This window comes from Canis aureus, chromosome 14 (assembly GCF_053574225.1).
Source record: "Canis aureus isolate CA01 chromosome 14, VMU_Caureus_v.1.0, whole genome shotgun sequence".
Classification (NCBI taxonomy): Eukaryota; Metazoa; Chordata; class Mammalia; order Carnivora; family Canidae; genus Canis; species Canis aureus.
In genome coordinates this window covers 16352729-16371061 of record NC_135624.1, presented here as the reverse complement: position 1 = coordinate 16371061, position 18333 = coordinate 16352729, and the positions used below count along the sequence as shown (strand labels likewise).

Below are 18333 nucleotides of genomic sequence, written 5' to 3'. Positions count from 1 at the left end.
TGGTGGTGGGTTGTAATTCTTTCAGTTAATATCACATCCTTGGCTGTTTGTCTTAAAATGCACATAGCTTAGGGAGAAGTCCCAAATTAAATGGTTGGGAGAGGACAAAAAATAGAATCCATGAGCAGTGGCTATAGAATTGTGATCTCGTAAACTTGAATGTAAAACATCTTCCTGTCTTCATGAGATTACTAAGTCTACAGAGAATGAGTAGTTCTTATTTATGAAAGTCAAAATACAAGGGCAATTGAAAGTAGGAAATTCCTGAAGGTGAGAACCAGATATGTTTTAGAATTTTCTTTTTTGAGTTTTATTTTGAAACAGCCTAACTTCTTATCTGTCTGTTGACTTAGAAATAATTCAGCTACAAGTCAGGCAATAGAAAGTTAATGTATTAAGATTCCAACCAGGGCTGTGATTCATTCATTAACTTACTTCCTGTGTTTTCCATTTTTGCTTCAGGTACTTTGTTCTGGGTAATGTTTATTTGTTCATTTAAATCAAAGTTAAATCTGAGAACTATTTAGAGCTTGCTTCTCTCTTTCCCTTCATCCCTCCACCTAACTGCTTCCTGTGAAATAATTTAGAAACTGCTTTTTCTCCTAGATATATAACTTTATGCTAATTGAAGTCCTGACCTTAATTATTTTTTAGGAGGTGAGAGAGAAAGGAGTGGATCAATTCTAAGGCCACAAGTGGTAGTTTCATTAAGAGAATTTCCTTTGTTATTACTATATTTAAGAGATTGAATGCTTATTCATTTTATCAAAACTTATTAACCTCACCATCTCTTGCAGCAAACATCTCATCGTTCAATCAAATGAATTTTTAAAAAAAGAACCTATTTCAAGAAAAACTATTTTTCAAAAGTATTTTAAAGTATTACTCAAAATTCACAGACAATAACTTTGTTTCATATTTTGCTGAACGTGAACTTATACCATATGCCTTAGAAAAATAGTAAAGTGAAATATTAGAGATCATTAAAACCTTGGCTACTGATAAATATTTTACAGATCTTATTGTTGAACTGTTAATGCAGAGGAAGCTTAAGGAAATTGCCTGTTATTTAGAGAAACCATTGATATTTAAGTAACATTAGTCAAATTTCTTTTTACTTTTTTTAATCAGGTTTTAGACTAAAATAGTTGTCCTAAACTAAAAGTGAATGCTTTATCTAATATATGTAATGTATAAATCCCCATAAAAGTCTATAAATCTTCAATACATTTTTCACTGATTAAACTGACTTCATTTGAAATTTATCACTGATTTTTCCCACTATTATTGAAAAGTTTATACAGAAAAAATGAGGTTCACTTAGGAAACACTCCTAAAAGTACTACAAACCTATTACGAATAAAAATACAAAATTTCAACTCTGTATACACTTCTTATTTATAAATGGCCATTGCTTTTGTAAAATTGCATCCACATATTATTTAGATATTTTTACTTACTGTCATTGATATTTTCCATATTATGGTGGCTTTTAGGTATTTGGTTTAATATAAAATAACATTACGTGGAACTCACTAACTATATAAATGGTATGAATATCAAGACCAAATGGAAACATAATTCATTTTTGTGTTGCAGTGGTTTTTTAGCTTTTTATTTTGCAATAATTTCAGACTTTCAGTTAAATTGTCAAATTAGTACAGAGTTACGCTATACTCTTATCCAGCTTCCCATAAGATTAACTACTCCTGTAACCATGGCATAATTGTCAAAAATAGGAAATTAACATTTGTATAATACCCTTAACTAAACTGTAGCCTACTCAAACTTGAATACCTTTTAGCTCAGTAATTCATTAGTTAGTATTTGTATTGACAATTATTTATAGTATGAAATAATATAAAGGTAATAGAAAATTTAGAAAATAATATCAGGAAAAAGAAATCTTTCTTAATCTCATTAATTTCTTTAAGTTTTACTATTTCTATGTATTTTCTTTCTTTTCACTTACAGTGAAACTAGACTTTTCCTCTGAGATGAATATTATTTTTAAAAATCTCTTATATTTGTATACTTGTATACTTTTAAATATAAACTAATAAAATAAAGTAATAGATAAAATCCCCTAACATATCAGGCATTTTCCAGGTACTTTATATATTTAAAGATCTATTTAAAACTTCACAACTTTATGTACTTCTTATTATTGTATTTTCAGGTTAAACAAATTGGGAACTTTAGCCCAGTCTCTCCAACTTTAAAAATATTTCATTTCATCACTGCACTATATTTTTCTTATTTAAGTGGAAAAAAAGTTTTTACCCAAAATGCACACATATGTTTTTGGAGAAATGTTTCTGATTCAGAGTTAAGCAGATGCATCAAAGTAATGGGAGCATTTTAATAAAACTTGGTTTGCTTATTAATGTGTTAGTAGAATGTAACTTTGAAGAAGTCATGTAAGTGGTATTAATCTTAACTTTATTATCTGTATAATATGACTAATGTTGATTTTTAAAATTGCTAGAAAGATTAAATACTATAAAATATTAAAAATTTTCTAACACAAAGAATGAAACCTAATATCTTTTTGGTAAAATTTGGTCCCTTTCCCATACTTCTGTGTTATATGTGTTGAAATGAAAGCCATTTCCTTTTATTGTGACACTTGTTGAAAGGAAAAGAGATATATCTGTATCTACCTATAGTTTTTAAAATCTAAAACATTAAAATAATGTATTAAAATAACTGTAGGGGGATCCCTGGGTGGCGCAGCGGTTTAGCGCCTGCCTTTGGCCCAGGGCGCGATCCTGGAGACCCGGGATCGAATCCCACGTCGGGCTCCCAGTGCATGGAGCCTGCTTCTCCCTCTGCCTATGTCTCTGCCTCTCTCTCTCTCTCTGTGACTATCATAAATAAATAAAAATTTAAAAAAATTTAAAATAACTGTAAATTCTCCTTTTCTCTCCTATTTACAGAATTGCAGAGTAGCTCTTGTGGAAATCCAGGAGTTCCACCCAAAGGTGTATTATATGGTACACGGTTTGACGTTGGGGACAAGATCCGCTACAGCTGTGTAACTGGATATATTCTTGATGGCCACCCTCAACTCACCTGTATAGCTAATTCAATTAATACAGCCTCATGGGATTTTCCTGTTCCCATATGCAGAGGTAAAGAAAAAAATATTTATTTTTTTTTACTGATTGAATGTTTGTTTGACACATGAAAATGTTTTAAAAGTAAGAGTTGTAGTCATACAGTATATTTGCAAAATATGTTTGGCACCTCATGCTTGTTCCTTTTATAAAATTTGAAGCTTAAAATAAAAAAATATATTTCTGTATACTTGTACTATATGACATGTATACATATATTCCATGACAAGTTTAGAAAAAATGCTTGTCAAAATAAGATGTTACTTGTGAAATGAAACAGTACAATATATCTCTATATTTATACACATATGTATGCATAGTACATAAATGTGCTTTAGCATTTATATTAGACACAAGGTTAATGATGTTTAGAAATTTAATTAGTCTGTCAGAGTCATAATTTTGTTGACATTTTGAAGTATTGATTGAATCTGTGAATCTTTTAAAGATATCTAGTGGAAGACTTAGCGTGGGAATTTGTGAAATAAGAATGCTATATAGTTCATTTAATCGATACTGATTAATATTACTTATGTTATGGGGAAAGCAATAATACTCTAATGTGGAAACATTTTCAATGTATTGTGACTGAAACATAGAACATGTTCAGTGATGTTCAGTGGAAGCTGAATTCATGGATGAATCTTGCCCACAGAAATTCTGGAGACCTTTATTGTTTTCTGTGGGCTTGGCTTTCTAACAAAGAGACAGATAAATGAGTTGTATCTCTTTTATCCTTTGGCATTTGCTTCCTGTATGAATGGGACATAGGAATGTCCAGCTGCTGATCTAAGTCACTTTGTAGCTTCCTCTCCAACATGTGGCTGGAAGTATATGAAGGAAAGACCTCTGAAAATCAGAAACAGCTAGCTTTTTATCCCTGCTTTGACAATGACCATAGGAGTGACCTCAGGCAAATTGTGTCAGCTCATTGAGATTGATATTTGAACACTTAGAACATCATTTGAATACTGTAGCATACTAAGAGATTTACAAGTATAGTCGCTTTTAAATTTCACAATACAAAACTGAAGTGCAAAAAATTTGAAATAACTGCTCAAGTTTACTCAGTAAATGTCAAGAACTCTAAAGAGTCAGATTTTACTCAACTCTCAAGTTAACAGATTTCTCTGCCACAGTTTCTTGGGTGATGATAGAAGACCCCAGTCTTTTGGGTCAGAAACAAAGGAAAGTTTATTATTCATTGACATGTCAGCAGCCAAAGTATTAACATTTGTGCTAGTTCTCAAAGCCCTAATTCTCACAGAATGATATAAAGAGTATGGGATACCTGCACACATCATAGGTGCTATTTTAGGAGTTGGACGATGAGTTTAGGAAATTGAATTCTTTATAAATGAGCACGTCTGCCCTTTGCTCTGAAGCAAAGACACCCCTAGGTGCACCTCTAGTTAGGCACCCCTAGTTAGGCACCCCTAACTTTATTCCCCAAGCTTATATGCAAACTTGCCCTTTACTCTGGTGGAAGACACTGTCCTTTAAGACTATTGTACAAACAACTTTGAAAAGATAGTTTAGTACAAAGAACAGAAGGACAGTTGGACTCTGCTTACAAGATGTGAAGAAATGTTAAAGTCCATGGAGAAATTTCTCTCAATTTGAAGTGTGGTGGTTTTGCTAGATTTGAACCCATTCTGTTTGGTTCTAAAGCCTAAGCTGTTGTTTTAGTGATACTTCACTAAAATAATTTGCATCTCTCTTCAGAAGTGTTTTATTATTTGAAGAGAAATGGAGTTTTATAGTTGAATCAGTCAAAAGACTATTGTTATTCTTCCAAAGCATAAAACTTCCAAAATCAAAAGGACTCATTAAGGTATATAAAACCAAAAAGCATTTTTAAGAGATTTCAGGGGAGCACTACCAGTACTACCTGAATATTTCTTCCTGTTTTGGGCTCCTTCTTTATCTTAGTTCAGAGAAGAACCTGTGGAACAACAAAGATCTGAGTCTAAATTCTAGTTGTGCCCCTTTTTGACCAGGGCCTTTGAGCAAAGAGTATATTAATTTTGGAAAGTATTTTTTTAGCTCTAATAGGATGAAGAGGTGGAAAAGCTAACATCATAGTACTGTTAGAAGTTGATATGATAGTATATGTAAAGTACCAGATACATACTAAGTTTTATTTATGCTAGCTCTATCCACTTTTTCTTAGCACTTCTTACTGTCTCCTCCCTAAAGAAAAGAATTACAGTCCTTAAAAAAAAAATGACCGTCAACAAAAAGTGGGTGGATAATATCTATTATTGTATATTCAAGTCTAACCCCAAAACGGATACTTCTATCTTGTCATTGTAGTTTTGTTTTCCCAGAGCATGTACTCTACTTCTCACCCTCTAATTTCTTCAGACTTATTTCCTTTGAACTGTATTTCCATTTTAACCTCTATGATTTTTATTAAAAAATGATACTATTTTTAGAAATTCTTCCTGTTTAACTTCAATCTGCTTCAGCTTACCTTTGCTTCTCTTTAATAGTGATAACAATGAATACATTTACTCATTTTCTCATCTATTTATTCGAACCCCACCCTGTGTAAAGCATTATTTTATGTACTGAAAATCAAAAGATGATTAAGAAATAGATCTTGTCTTTAAGAAGGAAGTTCTAGTGGATTTAAACATTGTGTAATCAGATAATTACAATAATGTAATAATTGCCTTCATATCAGAATCTATAGAGTTGTTAGGCACCTTGATAAGGACGACCTTAATTTCTCCCAGTTGAGTGGAAGAAAGTTCAGGTAGGGATAACACTTTAAGGGAAGATTTCACAAAGGGCTAACTAAAAATAAAAACTACATAGAGCAAGAACATTTTCAATGAGGCAATAATTTTCCTTTCTAGTCTTAAAAGTAGTTCTGGTATGTTACTAATACTCACTGGCTAAAGGTAGAGTCTATGAAGTCAGACTTCACAGAGCATATGATCTAATTTTCTAAGGAGCAATTTATCTCCCATTAAGCATTTTTTTTAAACTTAAAGAATAGGGAAATTGAGTATTTGGATTTTGTGTGGTTGTCATTCACACAGAAAAGATAGACTATTTAGACCATGGCTCCCCTCCTCTACTCTTTGCCACTTGATAGCATACTGATTCTTTAATTTATAACTTTGCAGGGGGCTGATAACCCTGTAATGATCTGTTTATTGCTTTCCCTGGAGTTTACATAGTTTCTCTCCTTGACAAAACCCTGCTTTTAGAGAATTCTTCTGATGCTTCCTAACAATGATAGTTTAATTAAGAAAAACAAATGCTACCTCGACTTAGAGGATATGGTACAAAGGATTTTGTGTTTGTTCACAAACAGGATGAATTTTATCAACACTATCTGCTAGTATTTGAAAAAGACAACTAACTGCTTGATGCTGAGCTACACAATCTTCTATAAAAAGTGAAAGTGAATTCCTATGCTATAAGTCTGTATTGGAGATACCAGGGACATGTGCCTTTTCTGCCCTCTCTCCTTTGATAGATGTTTCTATGACATTTATTCCCAGTGAGTTGCAATGTGGCCCCAGAGTCCTTAACTCAGTGCTCCCAACATTCCTTACTAATTAAGAGCAGTTGGCAGACAAGGTGAAAGGGATATGCTATTCCTAAATTAAACGTTCTAAAATTCATAATGATATTCTATATTCAGAATGGCATTTTGATATACACACCTCAGGGCAAACTAATAAAACTCTTTGTAAAAGTTACACATAAAATATAGTGTTTTAAATGGACCTAAAACTTGGTCCACAAAAAGTCAAATCATTGGATGGAAGAATTAACCTAGTAAGATTTAAGTCATCAATCATGGAATATTTAAAGTTGTATTGGGATGAATTCTAGATTAAAGAAAAATTTAAAAGGGTGTTATATGTTTTAGAAAAAAAAGTGATATATTTTCTTGATGGTTTGAGTATATTTATAGCCCAAAAGAAAGATCTTAGAATCCATAGAGATTTCAGGGAAAGCAGTGATCAATGAAGAAATATGATGCTGTCAAATGTTGACAGGGTTTATTTTGATCTGACAGGTGAGATCCGTTTGGGGGAAGGCTTCTTTGTTAGTGATGTAGATGTCATATAGTCAATTAGTGCCATGTGACCTAAACCAAATATTCGACAGGACAAATAAGCAAAAGAGCTATTGAGGGAACTGTCACTTCTGGCAAAGCATAAGAAATTGCCATTAGCTACATTAATAATGAGGAGTGAGAAGAATCTTCCAAGTTTTATTTTTGGGAATAAGATTGCCTTCTCTGACAATGTGGTGAAGAAAACAGTTGATAAAGAAAAGAGCATCAACTTGTTTTGTCAGAATGTAACTTTATTCTACTACTTGAAACCTTGGGCAACAATTCTGGATCAAAATGTGTCACCAAAACATGGAATTGGGAAGAGCAAATAGAGGTAATAGTTGGAGAAGAGGATAGAAGAGGAAAGGTTTAGCCAGATGTTTCTATATGCAAATTATACTAAAAGCCTTCCAAAGAAACAGTAATTTCAGATCAAGGTTAGAAGTAAAACAAACAGCCAACACGCCCTCCCCCTGTCCGCCTGCCCCCAAAAGCAATTAGTAGAGAGTGTGGAAAAGAAGTAAAGCTTGTAAGATATATTGTGAGGCTCATGGAAGGATGTTCATTGTGTTTATATGTTCCTTTGCTGAGTGATCTGGAAACCAACTCAAAAAGGCATTAGAAAACAGAAAATGCCATTTAATCTGTATATTTGCCCTGTTGATGCACTTATGCATGCGTAAATGCTGAGACATGATATTCAAAAATATGATGCTACATTAATAATAAGTCTGGTTTTTGATAAGCCTAAGTACAAAAATAATTACGAAAATTAGAAAATATTTTATTAAATTGAGAACAAAACACATAAATAACTGAATGTCATGCTTCTATTTGTTTCCTGTAGTACTTAAATATAATGCTGAGCTACAAATCGAAAAATGAAAATATTTTCTAATATGGTATTTTCTATATGAGATCAAAACAGTCCAGTGTTGTTTTTTGAAAATTCCCTGTAATATTTTAACAATTTTTCTTTTGAAACTAAAATCTTTAGTCCCCCTTCTTAGCATTTGAAAACAGTAAATTGCTTTCTTTTTTGCTTAAATCCATTCCCAAGGAGAGGATACTTTATTGTAATTCTCTGAATCATAAAAAGTACAGTGTTAGGGATAAATTGTTCTGTGCAAAGAAAAAAAAGAAATTCACTGTGACTATCAGAATGTCATGGGCCACACCATGCATTAAGTATTCTTTTTAAAAAATTGGGCTTTTATGGTTCAATGTAGTCAATTTCCAAAGATGATACTGTATGGTACTGCACTGTTTTATTTATTTATTTATCTATCTATCTATCTATCTATCTATCTATCTATCTATCTATTTATATTTATTTATTTATTTATCTATTTATATTTATTTATTTATTTATTTATTTATTTATTTATTTATTATTTATTTATTTATTCAGCACACTCACATGAGTGGTGGAGATGGAGGGGCAGAGGGAGAGGGGGAGAATCTTAAGCAGGCTCCACACTAAGTGCAGAACCTGACCTGATGATATTCTATATTTGATCACTTGATCATGAACCGAGAGATCATGATTTCAGCCAAAATCAAAAGTCAGTTGCTTAAAGGACTGAACCACCCTGTAGCCCCTCTGAAGATGTTATTTTAAAATATTACCTCAGGAAATCTTTCAGCGGACTTAATTTCTCCACCACACTTGCCATTATTATCTGAGTAACCTTATTTGGGCACCACATTTGCTTTGCATTAGCCCTACCATTTCACATAAAGGTTTCTGGTTTCTTTATGTGAACTACTATATTTGATAGTCATGAGGAAAATATTTTTAGTATGCCTTTTAATAAATAAGGAATTTAAGCATGTATTATTTGGTAATGGGATTATACTATTACCTCAAAGATTTTCAGTTCACAAGGAAAATTTCCAAGTGTCCAAATGACTTGTAGGCTCTTCCATCAATAGTCAGGCCAACACTCATTTGCCCTCTCATGAACCCTAATCTTGTTCTGAAAAGTCCATTTGTGTGATAAAATGCCAAAAATGTCCTTATTAAAGTATTTAGCATGATAGAGCAAAGGACACATGATTTGTCTTTGAGGTCATAAGATCTGTGAACTGATTTGCCTTCCTGCTATGCATTACCTGAGTGTGTTGTTTCTTATGTCAGAAATTGACCATTTTTACCTTTCTTAGTAGGCTGAGAATGTTAGAGGGATTAGCTTAAATGAGGTAATATTTAAAAATATTTGTGTAATGCCTAGCATATAGAAGTTAACAAAAATTTGCAAGTTGGTTTCAGAGACATTTTATAAAAGTAATTTAAAAATAAATATATGTAACAGCTATCATTTGTGTTACATATGTGTTCAGTATCTGTTGACAGTTAAACATGTGCCTACAGCTCTGATATAATGGAGAATACTTTTTAAGGTAACAGTAAAAAACTCTGTAAAAGTGTGGACTCTGGACTAGTTAAAGCTTTCATTTGCTTTACATCTCTGCCACTGAAAAGGTATAGAAACTTTATCTTGGGGATCCCTGAGTAGCTCAGCAGTTTAGCGCCTGCCTTCTGCCTAGGGCATGATCCTGGAGTTCCGGAATCAAATCCTACATCAGGCTCAACTGCATGGAGCCTGCTTCTCTCTTTCTCTGTCTCTCTGTCTCTCATGAATAAATAAATAAAATCTTAAAAAAAAAAAAAGAAACTTTATCTAGATATTTAGTTTTTCAGATCTTAGTTTTCTCATCTGTATAATAGAGGAAGTCCTCACTAATTTATAGCACTATGATGAGGATAATATTTAAGGATGGATTTAACATCAACAAGTAGCAACTAAAAAAAAAAAAAAACAAGTAGCAACTAATAATCCATAATAATCAACAAGTAGCAACTACCTAATTTCTAACATCATCATCAAAACAGGTATTTGAAACCTTGATAGCACCAGAGAATGGACTTATCTAGGACCATATAGGCAGTGGAACTAATTTTTTATCAGAGTTGCAGTGGTTAAGGAGAATTTTAAGCCCTAAATTAACCTTAAAAATTAGGTTGAGGTCAGCAAATAATATACATCAGTGGTGAAAATATGTTTCTCAAGGGTTACAGCACGTCTTAGGCATTCATTTCTGGAAATTGTCACATTTGAAGTATATTCAATAACTAAACTTATAATATTAAGAAGTCATTATTCACAGGCCACAATGCTAAGTGTAGTGATGGATGAAACAGCCCAGACCTCTATTGAATGTGGAATCTTTTATTTGGAACATCGTCTATATGGTGACCTGGAAAAGATAGACTGGCACTCTTGTGTAAGCAATAGGTACTGGTCTTCTGTGTGTTTCTGATATTTAGAGAAAAAAATCAGGGCCTTGTATTCTTACCATATAATTGTCCTGTTTTGCTGCAACTGACAGTAAGCCATGACTTCAGCATTCAACTTACACATTATTTTCCGCATATGATATTAGTATGTTGTGTCTCCATTCAGGAAGAAATTTCCCCTCCTTTTCCACCCTATATATGGTAACTCAAAGATTTTTGTGACTTTACTCAATTTTCCAAGTTTTTTGCTTCTTCATCCACCATTCTTATTATAAACTAATTCATTTTCTTTATTGCCAAAGAAAATGAATTAGATCTGTATTTTTTCTATTATAGGTTATGATAATATATTATTAATTTGCAGAAGTTTGGTTCTTTGTCCTTAATAGAATGATTTCCATTTCTTTCTCTTTTGTACAATTCTTAGAAAAAATGCCAACAGTGAGTATTTTGAAAATCAAAGACAAAGTAAGTTTCTGTTTCATGTTGACTGAGTCTTTAGATATTTATTTTATATAACTTTGAGCCATGCACTTCTATGGAAGTTTTGTTTACTTGTAGTTATTGTCTGCTTGTTTTGACAAACAATAATTTAAAGTATTCTAAGTAAAGGTCTAGATTATTTGAGGAAAGTTTATATTTTTCAAGAAGCTACATCAAATAGTTTCATAATATTGCTCCTAAAATAAAAACAGAATTTTAAAAGCATTAAGCAAAACTCGTTCCTAACACTTCTCTACATTTCAGAACATGTAGAAAGATAGAAAATTATATTATCTTGATGTCTACAAAGCATTCATATGATTATATGGGACCATGACCTAAAGAAAAAAATGATGAAAAAAATTAAAAAAAAAAAAGAAAAATGATGGAGTGTGCTTGGCCAAAAATATGTTGATAGCTTCAGAATTTCTGGTGGTAAAACAGACTGTTCTATAGATAGGAACCTTGTAAAGCAATCCTCTAAGATTATACTAGGATTTAAGTTCAATGAACCACAGTGATGGTCATTTGTTATTCTGTTGCTTTGTAAAGCTACTTCAACTCAAAAGTTGAGGCAAAATAATTTTGGATACAGGAGGAAAGGGAGTGGAAACCCACCAAAGACATTGAATAATGCCATAGGACATGTTTTAGTAGACTAGCTCTATATGAAAAGTCCCGTTTTTTGGACTTAGAAAGACCAGTATAAGAATTTTAATAAAATCATTCTGGAAGGATACTTCACCCATTTTTGGCCTTAGGTGCTGCCTCTCCTTGTTACAGTTTTATTGGTCACTCACTGTCTTAGTAAGTTATGTAAAGGATGTATTTGGTTGAGCCAATCAGTTATTAAAGACCTAAGATGTAATTAATAATGAAGAACAAAATTGAAATGCTGAAACATGAATGTCTTCAGAAACACTGCTTTTTTGATCTATTGCTCTAATATGCTCAAAATCTAAAATGTTTCTATAGTCCTTTTCCTTACGTGTTTCCCAAATATAAATCTGACTCAACAGAACAGAAATAATTTTATTTTTACCATATAAGTCTTAAGTTTGTAAAACTAGTATTTAATATCTTAAAATTTAAGGGAGTCTTAAAAAATAAGTATTTTGCTTATTACTTTTGTTCTCATATTTATATAATTAATTCCTTGTGTCTTGACCAATGCGATTTTCTCTTATTTACTGTTCCTTGTGCCTGAGGTTATCATAGCATTCAAACTAAGTTAAAATATTAAGGTCATTTATTTATACTTGTATTTAATTTTTAACTAATTAAAAAAAACAATGCAGTATTAAAAACATGACACACATAGCAAACAAAATAAATTAAATGTAAATAAGGATAGCTATGTCAAGAGAAAATAACAGGAGTGAGATGAAACCAAGAGCAAAGTTAATACACAAAAATCATGTCCTATATTCTTCTATATTTGTTAGAATCAGCATTAACTGTGATTTTAATCCATCTGGTAGCCTAAATAAATTGTGAAAACATAATTAGTTCATAGTCTCACAAAGTAAAAGCAAACAATTTTTGATGGAAAATGAAACTTGCAAAGTAGAGTAAGAAATGTCTTATGCAGTGTATCATAAGGAAAGTAGAGATAAAAAAAAAAGTAGAGATTAATTTAATGGTCTCTGTCTTTTACAATATCTGTAAATTTGAACTCAGGGAAAGAACTTTCTAGGGTTGCATCACATTTTCTTTCTGCTATACAGGAAGGCTTTGCTGTTGAGAAGATCAAGGACAGTATGCTAGAATCAAGACACATATGCCTGATGTCACTGCCTAATTTAGAGATGTATAAATCTACCTAGATTTAGTACTGACCCATTTTTTTCTTATTTTCAAAATTTGAATCTGTTACTTTATAAATTTGGAATTTGCCCTCAGAGAACAGCCAAAAAAGCACACTGTTTCTGCATTAATATGATCTTAATTTTCCTTTAATTTTGTCATTGAATAGATACTTAATTTCCTAAACAATTTAGTTTTTATATTTATACCTTTTACACAGAAAATTCAGTATAATATGTAAAGACTTCATGCTTAACATTAATTTGTAAGCACCTATTTATAAATACTGTATCAATTATTCTAGAGTTTCTGAAAATGTATGATTGCAATCTCATAATCTTTTCTAAAATGGCTTTGATGCTGAATTTTTGTATCTACAACTTAAAAAGATGATTCTAAACAATGGTAATGAGGTCATTGTTAATTAATTGCATACTTAGAAGATTATCACATTACAAAGTATCATGCCTCAATAAAAATATTGGGTATGTTATTGCTATGTCCCTAAGTTTCATTCAAAACACAGAATTTGATAGTTGTAGTGTTAAGATGTGAAAATTATAGCAACATATTTTCATATTAAAGATGAGATAACATCTTTATAATTATATTCACTTAACAAACACCTATTGATTGACAAATATGGAGAAGAGATACACAACAGTTACTGATTTTAGAGAACTTATAATGTCTAGGATTATGCATAAATAACTACATACTGTAGTATAGATAGCCACTTCTATTGCATCTCCCACAAAAGGTACAAATAATATGTCATAGAACTTCAGAGGCAGTTGAGGATTTATCTTGGTGAGAGATTAATATTGATGGAGACTTGAAAAATAACCGGTGATACGATAATATATTGTACCATTTCCTTTTTATCTCATAACACATAGGGAACACTTTCATTGGGTCAGAGATAGTTTTGAAATCTACATATAATAATCCATTTAATCTTCATACTTATGCTTTAGAGACTGATTACCCTCTGGATATCCATTATATAGATAAGGAACCTAAAGCATGATGTGGTTAAGAAAATTCTCAAGATTGCATAGCTAGTAAAAGGCAGAGCTAGGATTTGAATTCAAACAATTTGGCTCCAATATCATTTTCTTAAGCTCTATATTATACTCTCTTCCCCACTATCTCAATTATAAACCTTTTCTCTCCACTTTTTAAAATGTTAGCCAATAAAAAATGCTTAACACTTTTCCTTAAATTAAGTCTAACCAACCATACAAACAAAAGTCTTAATTTTATAGAAATCCAGTGTTGAGCTACTGCCTTAACCCTCTACTCATTTCAATTAAAGATTTATTAATAATTGTCTTTCCTTATTTCTTTGCTCTTCACCATTCTTTTTTTTATGCTTTCAGAGCATTTCAATGGGTAAAAATAGAGAAAGCACTTTCCAGGGCAAGGGAGCAAATGTATTTAGTCACATATAATGTGCATAGTCATGTGAATGTTTATAGCTGTGTGATGTAACACATCATTTGGAGAAACTAAAAATGAGTTGACTTTGGCTAGTGGAGACAGATATAGAGAGGAGAGATTACAATTTCAACTGAGAACATTGGTTGAAATCATCTTTCGGAGCATTTTGAAGTCTAGATTAAAGAGCTTGAAACTTATCCTCTAGGCAGGTGTAAGCCATTAAATATATTTGAATGTGAGATATCAAACATTTTTTTTGACAAACTAGCATCTGCTGTTCATGTAAAATTATCCATCATAAGTGAAAGACCATCATCAATAGTCAGAAGGTTTGTGTCCTCCATTTTTGCACACAAAAACATTTGCACAGAAGTCAAGATAGTTGAGATAAGTTTCTATCTGTCATCTTTGTTTAGGATGCTGTAACAAAATACCATAGACTGCATGGTTTATAAACAACACAAATTTATTTCTCACAGTTTTATGGTAGCTGGGAAGTCTAAGATTAAGGCACGGTAAATTTCCACATATGAATTTTTAGGGGACACATACATTTAGTCTGTGCCACCATTTCAATGATAATACAGCTAATATTTATTAATTCCTTATCATGTTCTAAGGATAATATATCTAAGCATTATAGCGTATGAATTATCTCATTTTACCTTTATAAAAACAATTAGTGATGAATATCTCATTTCAAGTATCCACTGAGGCAAGTGGAGGTTAAAAAAATTGTCAAAGTTCACACTGGCATAGTGATTAAAACCTAGTAAACTAGAAACATTTTCTGTAGCATCTTTGTAAGATTCTAGAACCAGTGTAACTTTCCAGTGATGGTTAAGTTTTTCTACGCACAATACTCTGGTTATTGAAAGAAGGACAATTTTGATCACTTGTGAATAGAGAGTGAATCTACCACCAGGATTCATCCCCTGGGGTATCTGTAAATGCTAGAAGATAGGCTAAAATTTCAATTAGCAACAAAAAAAAACTTGAGTTGCTATTGATATCTAGCTTAGTAACTAGTAAATATTTAGGAAAGAATGTGCTACAGTTAGTCCTGGGACATTTTATCAGAAAGGCCACCTTCAAATTTTTTTGGATACTATCTTTACTTCCCATAAGTTTTAGCATCTTCAGTGTATGGTGTGTTTTAATTCAACATCTATGTTCTGAACAGAGCATATTATTTTTCAACCATATTGGAGATGATTTCTTTAAAGATAGATGATTTCTAGGTCAGTTACTAAAGTATATTTATTAAGTGGTTGTGAGGGTAAATTATTTCATGAGGACATCTGTATCAATTCTTAGCAATCCTCAGTAATCTCAAAGAGAAAGTGTCCCATTATATGGGGATAATTTGTCTTCCTAAATCCTTCTAAAGTTTAACTAAATTTAATGTATATTAACAAACTGGACATTACAAGTTATAGTTTGTTTTTATATGCTATTGATTCATAAGGTCCAGGAAAGTTCGTTTCATTCAATGAAATGACATTCTTCTATCAACTATCAAAATTTAGAATTCTTCCTAAACTACTCATATAATCCATGTATAGGGAAGGTGTTTAAAATGAAATTAAAGATGGAAAAGGAATAAAGAAAAATAGGAAAGAGAAAATGTAAAAACACTTCCAATATTGCTATATAGCTAAAAATTTGTGTACTTTAGCCATTCATGTTTATTGTATTCAACATTAAAATATATATCACCACCACTTCCACTCTTCCAGCTGAATCAATGGAAATTATCTAATATATATCAATGAGCAATTTACTTTTGAAGAATGTGTTAAACAACCTTGCTGAGTCTTTTCTGGATGATCTTAGAAAAAAATGAGTAAGATAATTCTTATGTTATTATAAGTTGCTAATTCCTAAATTATTTCCCAGTAAAACATATTATCAAATAACATGGATGAACAATTGAAAGTATTTCACTCCATACCTTTAAATTGATAGAATATTTATTCTATCAATTTGTGTTTTCAGGAAAATCAATATATTACTTTCACTTATAATTATTTGCAAAGATGTTAATGACCATCATTTCTCCATTCTCTCATATGTGACTTTTTCAGTGTTGTCTTCGCTGAGCACTAGTGCTTTGATTAGCTGATAAGAGGTGAAGTTTTCATCCTATAATATTTTGACATAGCAGCCAGCAGGAATAGTAGGCAGAGGGCACTTTCATTGTTTTCCATCATTTGAACAATAATGCAATCAATTTATATCCCACAGGATTAATCAAGTGACCTTTAATGTATTTTATATTATTTTGTAGGAGCAAATTATTAGTGAAGAGTAAGTAGTTTAATCATTTAATGAGAACCTCAGACTGTTTCACTGACTTTTCTTAATTAAATTTAGGTTAACTCCTTCTACCCTCATGGATGATTCAACTCAATAGAGATATTATAATGGACTTCTTTGAAATCAAGTGGCTGAGTATAAGGAAAAAAGTAAAGGCTTGGCAATTATTAAGAGGTCATGAGGGTTTTTCATCTTATTTAATATATAAAATTTAACTAATAGGGCTTGTATCAGTTAGAACAGGCTAGGCCACATGGCAATAACCCTATACTTTCAGTATCTTCATAAAATAAAGATTAATTTTTTTTCTGAGTCTGCCTATCTAGTGCAAGTGATGGGTAAGCTCTGCTTGCCATAGTTACCCTCTATCTCAGGGTTATAGAGGCCACATCTCAGAACATTTTTCCATAATTGTTATGGCAGGGAAGGCAAAAGGTACAACCAGATATTACTTCTTGATATTTTGGTCAGGAGATGCCGCAGGGTACATCCATTTTTTATTGCATTGGCCCAAACAAGTACATGAGAATAAATATACATGGTGTATATATATATTGTATATATATTGTACAAGCCCATCAAAAGGCCAGAAGAAATAGAATATTTGTAAACGTTTATAATATGTACCATATGATTGTAAGAAACAGGTATTATATTTGGAGTTCCTAACAAGGGTGCCCCCTTTTTTTAGTTAAGAAGAACCATTGATGTTGACTAACTGATTAAGAGATCTCAAAGACAAATAATAGGAACACTATTTAGAAAATCTTGCACATTTTAAGAGGTCCTCTGTCACGATCTTATTTTCCTCCATTACTCTTTTCTTTTCTAAATGTGGTGAGAAAAACATTATTACTCCAAATTTCAGAAATATTTTACCTATCTTTAATTTATCAAGTGTGCCCATTAAGTTTTATACACATACATACATATATATATTTAAAGATGCATTTATTTTATTTTTAAAAAAGATTTTATTTATTTGTTTCAGAGAGAGAGAGAGAGAGAGAGAGAGAGAGAGAGAGAGGAGAGCACTTGAGAAGGGAGCCCAAAGTGGGGCTCAGTCCCAGGATCCTGTGATCACGACTAGAGCTGAAGGCAGATGTTTAACTGACTGAGCCACCCAGACACCATCATTTATTTTAGAGAGAGAGAGAGAGAGTAGGGGGAGCGGCAAAGAGAGGGAAGGGAGCAAAGAGCGCAGAGCCGGATGGAGGCTCCATCCTAGGACCCATGAAATCATGACCTGAGCCCAAAATCACAAGTTGGAGGCTTAACTGAATGAGCCACACAGGCGCCCAATATATATATTTTATATATGCCCTTATTTATAACCAAAATGTTTTCTGGTCCTATGCTGTGTCTGAAGTGGATGGTTATAAAGACCCTCAAGCTTAGGTTTGCAAGTATACACCAGGGTAGGCCCTTTGACTTTTGAAAGAATGAAATAAAATATCACTTTGTTTAAGTTTGCTTCAAGGATGGAATTGGATAACTTGTGTTGGAAAACTGTGAGCCCAGAGTCAACTCAAGTGATGGAATTCAACTTTATTTTATGTTCTTTCATAATTTCATCATTTAATATATAGAGGAGCAACCTTCCTTATCATACATGTGGCTCACAAATATTTCTGTCTCCTATAACTGCCCCTCTGCTCATTGTAGAATCTGTAATGCCAGCTGCCAGCCCTTCTTTCTGGTGACATCTACTTATTGGTTTTTATTTTCCCTTTTTTTCTTTTTCTTCCTTTCTTTTCTTTTCTTTTCTTTTCTTTTCT

General features: G+C 32.0%; 1 protein-coding gene across 1 annotated transcript in view; it reads left to right on the top strand.

Annotated features, from left to right (window-relative positions):
- CSMD3 (CUB and Sushi multiple domains 3) overlaps window positions 1-18333 on the top strand; it is a 1166404-nt gene that overhangs the window by 262455 nt on the left and 885616 nt on the right. The window contains exon 4 of the mRNA XM_077847015.1: window positions 2940-3134. Within this exon, the coding sequence (XP_077703141.1) occupies window positions 2940-3134 (195 nt within the window). The remainder of the gene's footprint in view (window positions 1-2939; window positions 3135-18333) is intronic.